The following is a 15262-nucleotide window of genomic DNA, read 5'->3' on the forward strand; positions in this document are numbered from 1 at the left end:
ACCACAATCCCACCCAGGTCCCATCCCCATGAGATGTTTAGAAGAGAACTCCAGTGTTTGAAACTCAAGGGTTGAAGATGTGAGATAAATGATATATTGAGGAGAGATCTATGGTCTCAGAAAAACACAAAGATCCTCTTACTTGCGTTAGCGCCAAAGCTCCAATGTTGGGGATACTGGATGACATTGAGGTGACTCCTCCCAAGAGGGCGGCGATACAGCTTCCAACTCCTTCCAAACAAATCCCGCGGTTGCAGGAATCTCGAGGCGGATGCAGGGAGCCCATGACCTTTGAGCACATCATGTAACATCCTAAGGAGCTGATGCTGGTGCCCAAAGCCATGGTGATTCCGATGTATGTGGACTGAATGTTGATTATAGGTACACCCCACACACCTGAATGGAAGACCAGAAAAGAACACTTGTTAAGGACTCTAAATGGTGCCTTTCGCAACAGCATCTGGGGAGATGGTGGTGTTATGATGATGGACTTGTAATCCAAGGGCCAAAGCAGAGTAGGGGAATGTGGGTTCAAATCCTACTATGGAAGATGGTGGAAGTTTAATTTCAATTAATAAATCTGGAATATGAAACTGTTCTCAGTAATGGTGACCATGAAGCCATCATTGATTGTTGTAAAAACCCATCTGGTTCACTAATGTCCTTTAGGGAAGGAAATCTGCCATCCTTACCCGGTCTGGCCTACATGTGACTCTAAAACCACAGCAATGTGGTTGACTCTTACTTCCCTCTGCAATGGTTGAGCGAGACACTCAGTTTAAGGGGTAATTAGGGATGGACAACAAGTGCTGACCTTGCCAGGGTGGGAGGTTGGTTTGAGTGATGGACTGGGCTTCGTTCACAACCCTTTGTAGTTTCTTGCGGTCTTGGTCAGGGCAGAAACCATACCAACTTTTCATACATAAAAAAAAAAGGTGCAGCACGGTGGTACAGTGGTTAGCACTGCTGCCTCACAGAGCCAGGGACCTGGGTTCGATTCCCGGCTTGGGTCACTGTCTATGTGGAGTCTGCACGTTCTCTCCGTGTCTGCGTGGGTTTCCTCCGGGTGCTCCGGTTTCCTCCCACAGTCCAAAGATGTGCAGGTTAGGTGGATTGGCCATGCTAAATTGCCCCTTCATGTCAGGGGGGACTAGCTAAGGTAAATGCATGGGGTTATGGGGATAGGGCCTGGGTGGGATTGCAGTTGGTGCAGATCCAATGGGCCTACATTGTAGGATTCTATCATTGCCAGTGAAGCCCACATCACGTGGAAGGGTAAAATCAGGATCTCCTAAGCTGCTTTGCAGTCAATTAAATCCTTTCTTTGAAGTGTAGTCACTGCTGGAAATGTGCTCTCAAACAGGGCACAGAGACACAAAATCTCTGTGCCCTGTTTGAGAGCACATTTCCACTCCATCTGACGAAGGAGCAGCGCTCCGAAAGCTAATGGTATTTGCTACCAAATAAACCTGTTGGACTTTAACCTGGTGTTGTTAAAACACTTACAGTATAGAATGAACAGGCACCAATTTATGCACAGCAGGATCCCACAAACAGCAAGGTGTTAATGAATAGACTGAGCACTGCCCAGGCTAACAGGAAGAATGCCGCTGCCATTCTTCAGAGGGAACCATGAATCTTTCACATTCACTCGAAAGGACCAATTATGTCCCATCTGAAAGACGGCATTTCTGACAGTGCAGCACTCCCTCAGTACTGGAGTATCTTGATTGTCCATCTGGATTCTGGACTCAGCTTTGGAACAACGCGAGGGGTAAATTCACTGGCGATCCATTTCACCCCCACCACAATGGCATTCACCTAATAGAGCAGATTGTCCACTCTTTGTGCAACCCACACCATCCCAAATTGCCCCTTGGTGGTGAGCTGCCTTCTTGAACCGCTGCAGTCTATGTGGTGTAGGTACACCCACAGTGCTGTTAGGGAGGGAGTTCCAGGATTTTGACTCAGTGACAGTGAAGGAATGGCCGATATATTTCCAAGTCAGGATGTTGAGTGACTTGGTGGGGAACGTACAGGTGTTGGTGTTCCCAGGTATCTGATGCCCTTGTTCTTCTAGATGATAGTGGTTGTGGGTTTGGAAGGTGCTATTGAAGGAGCCTTGGTAAGTTCCTGCAGTGCATCTTGTAGATGGTACACACTGCTGCTACTGAGCGTCGGTGGTGGAGGGAGTGGATGTTTGTGGATATGGTGCCAATCAAGTGGGGCTGCTTTGTCCTGGATGGTGTCGAGCTTCTTGAGTGTTGTTGGAGCTGCACCCATCCAGGCAAGTGGAGAGTATCCCATCACACTCCTGACTTGTACATTGTAGATGGTGGACAGGCATTAGGGAGTTAGGAAGTGAGTTACTTTCTGCAGAACTCCCAGTCTCTGACCTGCTCTGGTAGCCACAGGATTTATATGGCTAGTCCAGTGAAGTTTCTGGTCAATAGTGATGTCCAGGACATTGGTGCCGATAGTGATCATAATTTAAACTTCCTCTGTAATTATGCACTTTACTCGAAACACAATAGGTATTTCTTAATAAGAAGAATTATACCAACCCACGTGGCTGCCCCAGTCCCAACATGTCTTCCACATGTCTTCAGCCGAGCGAGGACTCCACCCCCTGGGGTGATTACCCACTCTCTTCCCAGTTGGTCCCCCAAGCCAAATGACCCTTATTCTGTTGTGTTGCTGTTTAAAAGGACAATCACCACAAACCACCACATCATCCCGACAGAACATTCCAGAAATACACAATGTCTTAGTCATTGCTTGAAAGAGAAAAGTTAGATTGGTGTTTTGACTAAAACTGGGACCTTGATCACAACCTAAAGGCCAAATTTCACTTCCCTTTCAGATGATGGCCGGCTGATATTCTGTATTGTTTTGGAATGTTCTGTATTGTTACATGGTTGACACTTTCCCAAATGCTGATGCAGTATGATCCGACTGGTGAACGAGGGTTTGTTCAGCGGGTAGTGAGGGCAAGTTGACCGACTGTAAATCCACTAACCCTCAAACTGCCCCCTCAATCCTCCCTCAAACCCCCTCAACCGTCCCTCAACCCCCAACTACCCCTCAACCCTGCTCAGCCACCCCTCAACCAAGCCTCAAACTCCCCTCAATCCTCCCTCAAACCCCTCAACCGTCCCAAAACCGTCCCTCAACCCCCAATTACCCCACAACCATCCTCAACCATCCCTCAACTGTCCCTCAACCCCTAACTACCCCTCAACCCTGCTCAGCCACCCCTCAACCAAGCCTCAAACTCCCCTCAATCCTCCCTCAAACCCCCTCAAACACCTCTAAACCGTCCATCAACTCTCAACCACCCCTCAACCATGCCTCAAAATCACTCAACCACCCCTTCAAACTCCCCTCACCCCACTCTCAATCCCCCCTCAATCCTCCCTTAAACCCCCTCAACCCACCCCTTAACCGTCCCTCAACCCCCCTCAACCAAGCCTCAACTCCCCCCTCAGCCAGTCTCCTCAAACGCCCCCGACCACTCCCCAACCGCCTGTCAAACCCTCCCTCATTGCTCCCTCAAACCCCCTCAACCCTGCTCAGCCACCCCTCAGCCATCCCCCAACCACCCTCAACCATGCCTCAACCCCGCCCCCCTCAAGCCTCCTTAACCCCCCCCACCCCCCCAGCTTCCCTCAACCAGTCTTCAACTCCCCCCTCAATCTTCCATCAATCCCCTCATCCACATTCAACCCTCCCTCAGCCTGGGTCAAAATTCTGCAACTCCCTCCCTAACAGCGCTGTGGGTGTACCTACACCGCACGGACTGCAGCGGTTCAAGAAGGCGGCTCACCACCATCTTCTCAAGGGGCAATTAGGATTGGGCAATAAATGTCGCTCACTTTCCCACACTATTCCTTAACCTCTCTCAATGCCCTCCGCACCCCCCTCCCCCCACCCCACCCCCCGAGCCCCCAGTGGTTTGATGCTCGGTTACCTGGGTTCGGGATGTTGAACCAGGGCACGAGGTCTGTGCCGTTGCTGTGAAGAATCCCTCGGTATCCTCCGGCTGGATAAGGGTTCAGAACATCTCCTTCTGGCAGGACCCCGCACAAAACCCACAGAAATATGATTGGCAGCAGCAGCTTGGAGATGAGAAACAAAACACTATTCACAGGAGAGACAGGAGCAGGAAGAGGCCATTCAGCCCCTCAAGCCTGCTCCACCATTCAACAAGATCATGGCTGACATTCTACACGAACCCAGCCTGGGTCAAAATCCCAGAACGCCCTCCCTAACAGCACTGTGGGTGTACCTACACCACACGGACTGCAGTGGTTCAAGAAGGCAGCTCACCACCACCTTCTCAAGGGGCATTTGGACTGGCAACAAATGCTGGCCCAGCCAGCGACACCCACATCCTGTTACAAAAATAAGAAAAACTTTCCCACACTATCTCCAGTTCCCAAATTCCCTCTGCATCCAAAAATCCATTGACGTCTGATCTCGACAGTAGTCATTCAGGAATGACATCGGTTCGATTCCCGGCCTCGGGTCACTGACTGCATGGAGTTTGCACGTGTCTGCGTGGGTTTCCTCCGGGTTCTCCGGTTTCCTCCCACAGTCCAAAAATCTGCGGGTTAGATGGATCGGCCATGGTAACTGCAAGGGGTTATGGGGATGGAGGGGTGGAGAGCCTGGGTATGATGTCCTTTCGGAGAGTTGGTGCAAACTTGATGGGCCAAATGGCCTCCTTCTGCATTGTTGGGATTCTATGGAATTCTATGAAAATTCACAGTGGTTAGCACTGCTGCCTCACAGCGCCAGGGATCGGGTTCGATTCCCGGCTTGCCTGTGCGGAGTTTGCACGCTCTCCCCGTGTCTGCGTGGGTTTCCTCCGGGTGCTCCGGTTTCCTTCCACAGTCCAAAGATGTGCAGGTTAGGTTGATTGGCCATGCTAAATTGACTCTTATTTTGGGGATGGGGGAATTACAGGGTAAATATGTGTGGCTACGGGGATAGGGTGGGATTATTGTCATTGCAAGCTTGATGGGCCGAATGGCCTCCTTCAGCACTGTCGGGACTCTATAGATTCTATGGATGGACATAAGATGGAGTTCAGCGAAGATTACATGGAATGGCAGAACTGTCATGAGGGGCTGAATGGACAGGTGTGTTCCTGTGTGAAAGTAAACTCAGTCATGCTATCTGGGATCATTAGAATGCCTTTTTTCCTTTCAAACACGCAATTGTCCCGCAATTCTGGACATAGGGATCCGCAATCCATACCGAAAATATCCTGAAGAGTGGGAAGTAGGTCAAGAGGTTAAAGCCTTTGGACTTCTTCCAGCTCCAAATCGGGATGTAACAGGATCGTAGGTGCTGGGACAGAAGCACGACCAAGATTATCAGCCTACAAATAGGAGAAAGAGAAAGAGTAGAGGGGATCATGGTGTCCATCGCTTCAATATTACAATATGACTAAGAAAGAACTCGCATTGGAATAGGGTCACCCTCGGAATCTCTCTCAGCCAGTGAAGTGCTTTGTTGTGAAGCGTCGTAAGATGGGGGATGCCGTGGGAGCTTTCTGGTGTCTGGTAGAGAGGTGTGTAGGCATCCATAGTCAAATAGCAACAAGTCATAACTCTGCACATTTCCATCCTGCATGGATACTGTCTTCATGCTGACTCCTTCTAGACTCTTCCACACAAAGCATTTAGACAGTTACATGGGTAGGGTGAATATAGTGGGATTTGGACCAAACGCAGGCAATTGGGACGAGCTTAATGGTAAAAACTGGGCGGCATGGACAAGTTGGGCCGAAGGCCTTGTTTCCATGCTGTAAACCTCTATGACTCTATGGGTGGAATTTTAATGGCACGTCCGCCCGAGGTTAGTACAATCCCCCCCGAATCCAACGGAGAATGCTGTTCTCCAGCCTCGCTCACCCCTGGAATCGGGGTGGGCGTGCCAGTAAAATTCCGGCTGATGACTCTACGACACAGCAGGCGATGGCGTAGTGGTTTTGTCACTGGGCTAGTGTTCCAGAGACCCCGGATTCGTATCCCACCACATCAGATGAACTAAATAAAAATCTGGAACTAAAATTCTAATGATGACCATGAAACTGTTGTCACAAAAAACCCACCTGGTTCACTGGAGTCCTTTAATGAAGGAAATCCGTCGTCCTTACCTGGTCTGGCCTACATGTGACTCCAGAGCCCAGAACTACAGCAACGACTCAGAAATGGCTGAGCAAGGCACTCAGTTCAAGGGCAATTAGGGACGGTGCCATGATGGCCATGGGGGGATCATCAGTAGAATGCGAGCTCCCTGATTAGAGGATTGACCTGCACATTCTGGTCGCTGAGTGGCACTTTGAGCAGGTTGTAAATAAAGGATGATGGTGACGGAAGACTGGCCTCGGGGATAGGACCTGTGTGGGATTGCAGTCGGTGCAGACTCGATGGGCCGAATGGCCTTCTTCTGCACTGTAGGGATTCTATGACAACAATCCCACCCAAGCCCTATCCCGTAACCCCACGTATTTACACTGCTAATCCCCCTGACACTAAGAGGCAATTTAGCACGGCCAATCCACCTAACCTACACATCTTTGGACTGTGGGTGGAAACTGGAGCACCCGGAGAAAACCCACGCAGACATGGGGAGAATGTGCAAACTCCACACAGACAGTAACCCTAGGCCAGAATTGAGTTTGTTAACGGAGAAACCTTTCATCCTGGTGGGAGCATTGGTAACCAAAGCAGGCAGATTTAATATATTTAGCAAAGAAACTGGGCTGGCAAAAACACAGTGGGCTGAATGGCCTCCTTCTGTGGTGTAAGATTCCCGAGGCAGTCTGTGCATTTACCAGCTAACAAAAGTGAGGCAAATGCTCCACCTAGTGGAAGTTAAATGAACTGTTTAGTTTGTGGATATCAGGTGAATTGCTTTTTAAGAATCTACAACACAGAAGCAGTTCTATGTCGGTGTTTATCGCCCACACCAGCCTCCCATTGCTCTAATCACCTCTCTACACCCAGATCCCGATCCCATCCACCCTGTATATGTATCAAGCCTTCCTTTAAATGAACCAATTCACTTCAACCACTCCCTGTGGTAGCGAGTCCCACATTCTCACCACTTCCTGGGTAAAGAAGTTTTCTTATTTGAACTGTGGGTGACATGTCTTATATTCACAATGCCTTGTGCCCCCATATGTATTTTCTCAATGTGTGCCCTATCAAAACCCCATCGGTCTGAAAAAAGGAAGACTTGCATTTATGTAGCACCATTCACAGCCCCAGGATGTCACTCAGCTCTCTGCGACCAATGAAGTGCTTTAAGAATCGCTTGGTAGAATAGAACTTGAATGTTGCTGAAAAGAGAGACAAGCTGTCGAAGCTTTTCAACTTGCGCTCATCAGGACAAATGCAAGAATGCCAAATTTCAAATGACAACGGTTTATGGGTGGCACAGTGGGTTAGCACTGCTGCCTCACAGCGCCAGGGACCTGGGTTCAATTCCTGGCTTGGGTTACTGTCTGTGTGGAGTTGGCACATTCTCCTCGTATCTGTATGGGTTTCCTCTGGGTGCTCCGGTTCCCTCCCACAGTCCAAAAGACGTGCTGATTAGGTGCATTGGCCGTGCTAAATTCTCCCTAAGTGCACCCGAACAGGCGCCGGATTGTGGCGACTAGGGGATTTTCACAGTAGCTTCATTGCAGTGTTAATGTAAGCCTTACTTGTGACACTAATAAATAAACTTTAAAACTTTAACTTTTTTTTCCTTCCCTTTAGGGAAGGGAATCTGCTGCCCTTACCCAGTCTGGCCTACATGTGACTCCAGAGCCACAGCAATGTGGTTGGCTCTCAACTGCCCTCAGGCAAGTAGGGATGGGCAATAAATGCTGGCCAGCCAGCGACACCCATGTCCCATGAATTAAGTTTTAAGAATGTTTTTCTTTAGGTAATTATCAAATTATTTTTTTGAAATCCATGACTGAATGTGCCCGCACCCTCAGTCAGTGCATTCGAAATCAAAGAATAAAGAACAAAGAAAATTACAGCACAGGAACAGGCCCTTCGGCCCTCCAAGCCTGCACCAACCATGAATTCTAACCAATCACTGTGTAATTCTCAGTTCTCTATTCTCCCCCATCCCAATTTAGAATCCATAGAATCCCTACAGTGCAGAAAAAGGTCATTCGGTCCATCGCGTCTGAAAGAGCATCCCACCCAGACCCCCCCCTCCACCCTATCCCCCTAATCCTGTACAATTACCATGATTAATTCCCATAATTTACCCATCTTGGGACACTAAGGGGCAATTTACCATTGTTAATCCGCCTAACCTACACATCTTTGGACTTGTTTCATATCTTCCAAGGAATAAGTTACTTCCCTATTAGAATCATAGAATCCCTACAGCACAGAACGAGGCCATTCGACCCATCGAGCCTGCACCATCAACAATCCCACCCAGGCCCTATCTCCATAACCTCACATAGTTACCCTGCTATTCCCGCTGACACTAATGGACAATTTAGCATGGCCAATCAACCTAACCTGCACATCTTTGGACTGTGGGAGGAAACCGGAGCACCCGGAAGAAACCCACGCAGACACGGGGAGACATGACCCAAGCCTGGAATCGAACCGTGGTCCCTGGTGCTGTGAGGCAGCAGCGCTAACCACTGTGCCACCGTGCCGCCCATTTCTTACACACACACACTTTGCAATATTGAGTGCACCCACTTTTCAAACCTGGAGGCTCATTCCTTCATTTTCCCAGACGAGATGCAGCAATTAGGGAACGGCAACAATTGCTGGCCTCGCCATCCCAGTGCCCACATCTCACAGCAAGATCCCACAAGGGGGCGATTGGACAATCTGATGATGCTGGGTGAAGGCTAATTCTTAGCCCAGGTCACGGGGATAACTCACCTGCTCATCTCCATCTGTGGAATCCTTTACATCTGCCTCGGGGCAGTGGGCAGGGGTGGAGGGGCCACAGTTTAACATCTCACCTGGAAGGCAGCACCCTCCAACTGAGCAGCACTCCCTCGGTTACTGCACGAGAGGGGCAAAGGGAAAACTGCGAGCAGAAATGTTTGTTTGGACCCCATGCACCGTGGACATACTCTCTTCCACAGTGTCACAGTGGTTAGCGCTGCTGCCGCACAGCGCCAGGGACCCAGTTCAATTCCCGGCTTGGGTCACTGTCTGTGTGGAGTTTGCACGTTCTCCCTGTGTCTGCGTGGGCTTCCTCCGGGTGCTCCGGTTTCCTCCCACAGTCCAAAGATGTGCAGGTTAGCTGGATTGGCCATGCTAAAATTGCCCCTTAGCGTCAGGGGAATAGCAGGGTAAATATATAGAGTTACAGGGATAGGGCCTGGGTGGGATTGTTGTCGGTGCAGACTCGATGGGCTGAATGGCCTCCTTCTGCACTGTAGGGATTCTATGATACTTTCGTTGGGGGAAAGATAAAAGTCTGAGGTCACGTTCCAACCATGAACCACACGGAGGCAAGAAAATATTAGATTAGAGAGGCATCTATGTCGGCACTGCATTCTGCATTCTCACCTTTCCTTCTCTATGTACTGTATGCTTTGTATTACGTGCAAGAAAAGTTTAAAGTTTAAAAAGTTTATTTATTAGTCACAAGTAAGGTTTACATTAACACTGCAATGAAGTTACTGTGAAAATCCCCTAGTCACCACACTCCGGCGCCTGTTCGGGTTCACTGAGGGGGAATTTAGCACGGCCAATCCACCTAAACCAGCACGTCCTTCTGACTGGGAGGAAACCCACGCAGACACAGGGAGAACGTGCAGACTCCACACAGACAGTGACCCAAGCCAGGAATCAAACCCGGGTCCCTGGCACTGTGAGGCAGCAGTGCTGACCACTGTACCACCTGACAATACTTTTCACAGTATACTAATACATGTGACAATAGTAAATCAAACCAAATCAAAGAAACATTCGGGGGTAGGATCATTAGCCAATTGACATTACCACCAAGACACTTTCTCCGCGCATGGCATTACTTCCAGGAGGCTGATGTTCCTGGTGCCCTGGTCAATATTTACCCTGCGGTAAGGGGATCAGGAGTTATGGGGAAAAGGCGGGAGAATGGGGATGAGAAAAATATCAGCCGTGATTGAATGGAGGAGCAGACTCGATGGGCCGAGTGGCCTAATTCTGCTCCTATGTCTTATGGTCTTCTGGTCAACGTCGCAGGAAAACGAGGTGATCGGGTTACTGCTGTTTAGACGCTAGCCGACACGATTAAAAATCTGATTGTCTGGTCATGATCACACTGTTGTTTGTGGGATCTTGCTGTGCAGATTTTGTCTGCAGCATTATCTACATTACCACAGTGAGTGAAGGCATTGAAAAGTGCTGTGAAACTCTTTGTGATGTCCACTGGTTGTGAACAGCGCTATATAAATGCAAACTTGTTCATTTATTTACTCATCTAAAGAGAAAGGAAAGAAGGACATAGAGAGACCAGAAAATTGGGTGGAGAAATGGCAGATGGAATTTAATCTGGACAAATCTGTGAGGTGATGCATTTTGGTAAATCCAATTCAGGTAGGAGCTATAAAATTAATCATAGAAACCCTACAGTGCAGAAAGAGGCCATTCGGCCCATCGAGTCTGCACCGACCACAATCCCACCCAGGCCCTACCCCCATATCCCTATATATTTACCCACTAATCCCTCTAACCTACACATCGCAGGACACTAATGGCAATTTTTAGCATGGCCAATCAACCTGACCCACACATCTTTGAACTGTGGGAGGAAACTGGAGCACCCGGAGGAAACCCACGCAGACACGAGGAGAATGTGCAAACTCCACACAGACAGAGACCCAAGCCGGGAATCGAACCCAGGTCCCTGGAGCTGTGAAGCAGCAGTGCTAACCACTGTGCTACCGTGCCGCCCTCATGTCCCCAATGGCAGAACAATCTGGAGCAGAGACACACAGAGAGATCTGGGAGTACAGGTCCACAGATCCTTAAAAGTGGCAGCACAGGTGGAAACGGTGGTGAAGAAAGCCCTATGGAATGCTTGCCTTCATCGGATGGGGCATCGAGTATAAAAGTTGGCAAATTATGTTACAGTTACATAAAATGTTGGTTCGGCCACATTTGGAATACTGTGTCCAATTCTGGTCACCACACTACAGGAAGGACGTGGAGGCTTTGGAGAGAGTCCAGAAATGGTTTACCAGGATGTTGCCTGGTATGGAGGGTGTTAGCTATGAGGAGAGATTGAATAAACTGGGATTGTTCTCCCTGGAGGCTGAAAGGGTGACCTGATAGAAGTTTATAAAATTATGAGGGGTATAATAGATAGGGTGAACAGTTGGAAGCTTTTTCCCAGGGCAGAAATGACAATTACAAGGGGGCACAAGTTCAAGGGAGGGGGGGAAAGGTTCAGTGGAGATGAGCGGGGGAAGTTTTTTACACAGAGGGTGGTGGGGGTCTGGAATGCACTGCCCAGTGAGGGGGTTGAGGCAGATACATCAGCGACATTTAAGGCTTATCTTGATAGGCACATGAACAGATGGGGAGTAGAGGGATATAAGCGGTTGGTTTAGATAGGACAATGTGATCGGCACAGACTTGGAGGGTCAAAGGGCCTGTTCCTGCGTTGTACTGTTCTTTGTTCTTAAGGGTTTGCATTTATATAGCGCCTTTCTTATCCTCAGGAGGCCCCAAAGCACTTTTCAGCCAATGAGGCTGCTGTGTGATGTAGCGAAATACGGCAGCCAATTTCCGCACAGCAAGATCCCACGAGCATCATTATCAGCTAACCAGATTTTCAGTAATTTTAGTTAAGGTCGAAATCTTGGCTGGGGGGGGCGCAGGGGGTTGCGGGGGTGGGGGGGCAGAGGGGACCCATGTTTAACTTTCCATCCTGTGGGGGCAGTCCTTTCCCTTTCAGGCTCTGGTCGATCTTGCTGGCCGGGATTTCACTGCAGATTTCTGGCACCTGCAGTATTTTGCATCTTGCCCTCCACCCTGGGAAAGCTTTGTCTCTTCACTACTTGACCACCAGATGTCAGTGTTCTCCACAAATTGAGAGGGAAGCTGAATAAACACACGAGGGAGAAAGGAATAGAAAGGGGCGGCACAGTGGTTAGCACTGCCGCCTGACAGGGGCAGGGACCTGGGATCGATTCTGGCCCTGGGTCACTGTCTGTGCGGAGTCTGCACGTTCTCCCCATGTTTGTGTGGGTTTCCTCCAGGTGCTCCGGTTTCCTCCCACAGTCCAAAGATGTGCTGGTTAGGTGGATTGGCCATGCTAAAGGGGGGTGGGGGGGGGGGAGTGTGGGCCCGGGGAGGATGCCCTGTTGGAGAGTCGGTGCAGACTCGATGGGCCGAATGGCCTCATTCTGCACTGCAGGGATTACCTATGCTCTGGTTTCCCCCCAGAGTAAGAAGTTTAACAACACCAGGTTAAAGTCCAACAGGTCTATTTGGTAGCAAAAGCCACAAGCTTTCGGAGCCTTAAGCCCCTTCTTTAAGTGAGCCCCTTCCTCACCTGAAGAACCGGCAGCGCTCCGAAAGCTTGTGTGGCTTTTGCTACCAAATAAACCTGTTGGACTTTAACCTGGTGTTGTTAAACTTCTTACTGTCCAACGCCGGCATCTCCACATCATTCCCCCCAGAGTCCAGAGATGTGCAGGTTATGTAGATTGTCCAAGTGTGGGGTTACGGGGTTAGGGTGGGGGGTTGGGCCTGGGATAGTCAGTGCAGACTCAATGGGTCGAATAGCCTTTTCTGCACTGTAGGGATTCTGTGATTCCGTGACATGCTGATAGGGTGAGGTGAAGAGGGATAAGTGGAGGCTCATGTGAAGCACAAGCAGGGGCTATGTGGGATGAGTGGATTATTCTTTTGCTGTACATTCTATACAATAACACAATGGTCTTTGTTTGATTTGAGTTGCATTGAAGTATTTTTGCTGGTTGAACTTACAGAGCAGCAATGCCCCAGTGCGATGAGCTGAAATGTGCCACCTCTTTATAACAGGACAGGCCGATTATTGAGAGCGTAGGAGCCAGCACCATTGGCCCACAATGTCGCGCCGTCAGTCCCTGCAGCCCCGACAAGCCCAGGAATACTCGCAGCAGTCCCGAAACAATAACTGCACCGCGGACCTGGAACCATCCAAAACACATCACATGGTCAACTTCCCCCTCGTTCCCCCTCCTCTCCTCCCACCATCCAGGACCCCAAACACCCAAAAACCAGCCTCCCATCCATTGACTCTGTCTACATTTCCCGCTGCCTCGGCAAAGCAGCCAGCGTAATCAAGGACCCCACGCACCCCGGACATTCTCTCTTCCACCTTCTTCCTTCGGGAAAAAGATACAAAAGTCTGAGGTCACGTACCAACCGACTCAAGAACAGCTTCTTCCCTGCTGCCATCAAACTTTTGAATGGACCTACCTCACATTAAGTTGATCTTTCTCTACACCCTAGCTATGACTGTAACACTACATTCTGCACTCTCTCCTTTCCTTCTCTATGAACGGTATGCTTTGTCTGTATAGCGCGCAAGAAACAATACTTTTCACTATGATAATACATGTGACAATAATAAATCAAATCAAATCAAATCAAACCCCTCCCTGATAGACTCATATCTCATTCAATCGTGCGTCTGCGGCTGGCCACCTGATCTCCTCGACATCGTGGAGATCCAAATGCAGGGGCCCTGGCCAATAGCTTTGTGGAACGCGATCACTCAGTCTGCAAGCGTGATCCTACACCACCATTCATTTCAATTCTCTGTCCCACTCCGCCTCTGACCTCGCTGCCTTTGCGCTCCCACGCTGCTCCAATGAAGCTCAATGCAAAATAGAGGAACAGTGTGTCATCTTTCGACAAGGCTTTTAACACCCTTCCACACTCAGTCCAACAATTCCAGATTGTAACCACCGCTCCCTTTCTTTCAGACAGCAGTTTAAGTTTTTAAGTTTAAGTTTATTAGTGTCACGAGTAGGCTGACATTAACACTGCAATGAAGTTACTGTGAAATTCTCCTAGTCGCCACACTCTGGCGCCTGTTCGGGTACAATGAGGGAGAATTTAGCATGGCCAATGCACCTAACCAGCACATCTTTTGGACTGTGGGAGGAAACCAGAGCACCTGGAGGAAACCCACGCAGACACGGGGAGAACGTGCAGACTCCGTACAGACAGTGATCCAAGCCAGGAATCGAACCCCCGGGTCCCTGGTGCTGTGAGGCAGCAGTGCTGACCACTGAGCCACTGCAGCTGTTAATGATTCTGCTGCTGCCGTTCACACCTCCTCCAGGCCAGGTTTTAGCTTCTTTACTTGTCCTGTTACCATCTCCCTTGCATTATTATCCCTTTCTGTCACTGAATCTCTTCCATCTTATCACAGTCTTTCCCCCATCTCTCTCCCGCCCTCCGTGCTTGTTTGAAACCTGTTTTGTCTCTAGATGTTGCTAATTTTGATGAAAGACCATCAACCTGGAATGATAGAGCCAGTCACACAGGTCGACAACACAGAAAAAGGCCCTTCAGCCTATTGCGTTGGCACTGATCAAAGACAATCTACCCAACCATTCTAATCCCATTTTCCAGCACTCGGCCCATTGTCTTGTTTGCCTTGGCATCGCAAGTGCTCATCTAAATACTTCTTCAATGTTATGAGAGTCTCTGCCTCGACAACCCTTTCAGGTAGTGAGTTCCAGATTCCCACCACCCTCTGGGTGAAAAGGTTTTTCCTCACATCCCCCTCGAAACCTCCTGCCCCTTACCTTAAATCTATGCCCCCTGGTCGTTGGTCCCTCCACCAAGGGGAAACGTTTCTTTCTGTCTACTCTATCTATGCCCCTCATAATTTTATACATCGCAATTGTGTCCTCCCTCAGTCTGCTCTGCTCCAAGCAGAACAACCGCAGACTATCCAAAGATAAAAGCAAAATACTGCGGGTGCTGGAATCTGAAACAAAAACAGAAAATGCTGGAAAATCTCAGCAGGTCTGACAGCATCTGTGGAGAGAGAATGGAGCCAACGTCTCGAGTCTGGACGACTCTTCGTCAGAGCGAAGGGCAAAGGAAATCAGAAGAGATATATGCTATGAGGGTATCCTCCTGGCATAAGTTCATAATATATAGGAGCAAAATTAGGCCATTCGGCCCATCGAGTCTGCTCCGCCATTCGATCATGGCTGATATGCTCCTCATCCCCATTTTCCTATAAATCTCTTCCGATTTTCTTTGCTTTTAGC

General features: G+C 49.3%; 1 protein-coding gene across 1 annotated transcript in view; it reads right to left on the reverse strand.

Moving 5' to 3' along the window:
* LOC144504116 (solute carrier family 23 member 3-like) overlaps positions 1 to 13008 on the reverse strand; it is a 56078-nt gene extending 43070 nt beyond the window's left edge. Inside the window, exons 1-3 of the mRNA XM_078229292.1 lie at positions 12975 to 13008; positions 3971 to 4118; positions 143 to 396 (exon numbers count right to left, since the gene is read on the reverse strand). Of these exons, the coding sequence (XP_078085418.1) occupies positions 143 to 343 (201 nt within the window). The 5' untranslated portion in view covers positions 344 to 396; positions 3971 to 4118; positions 12975 to 13008. The remainder of the gene's footprint in view (positions 1 to 142; positions 397 to 3970; positions 4119 to 12974) is intronic.
* Positions 13009 to 15262: the final 2254 nt, after the last annotated feature.

This window comes from Mustelus asterias, chromosome 14 (assembly GCF_964213995.1).
Source record: "Mustelus asterias chromosome 14, sMusAst1.hap1.1, whole genome shotgun sequence".
Classification (NCBI taxonomy): domain Eukaryota; kingdom Metazoa; phylum Chordata; class Chondrichthyes; order Carcharhiniformes; family Triakidae; genus Mustelus; species Mustelus asterias.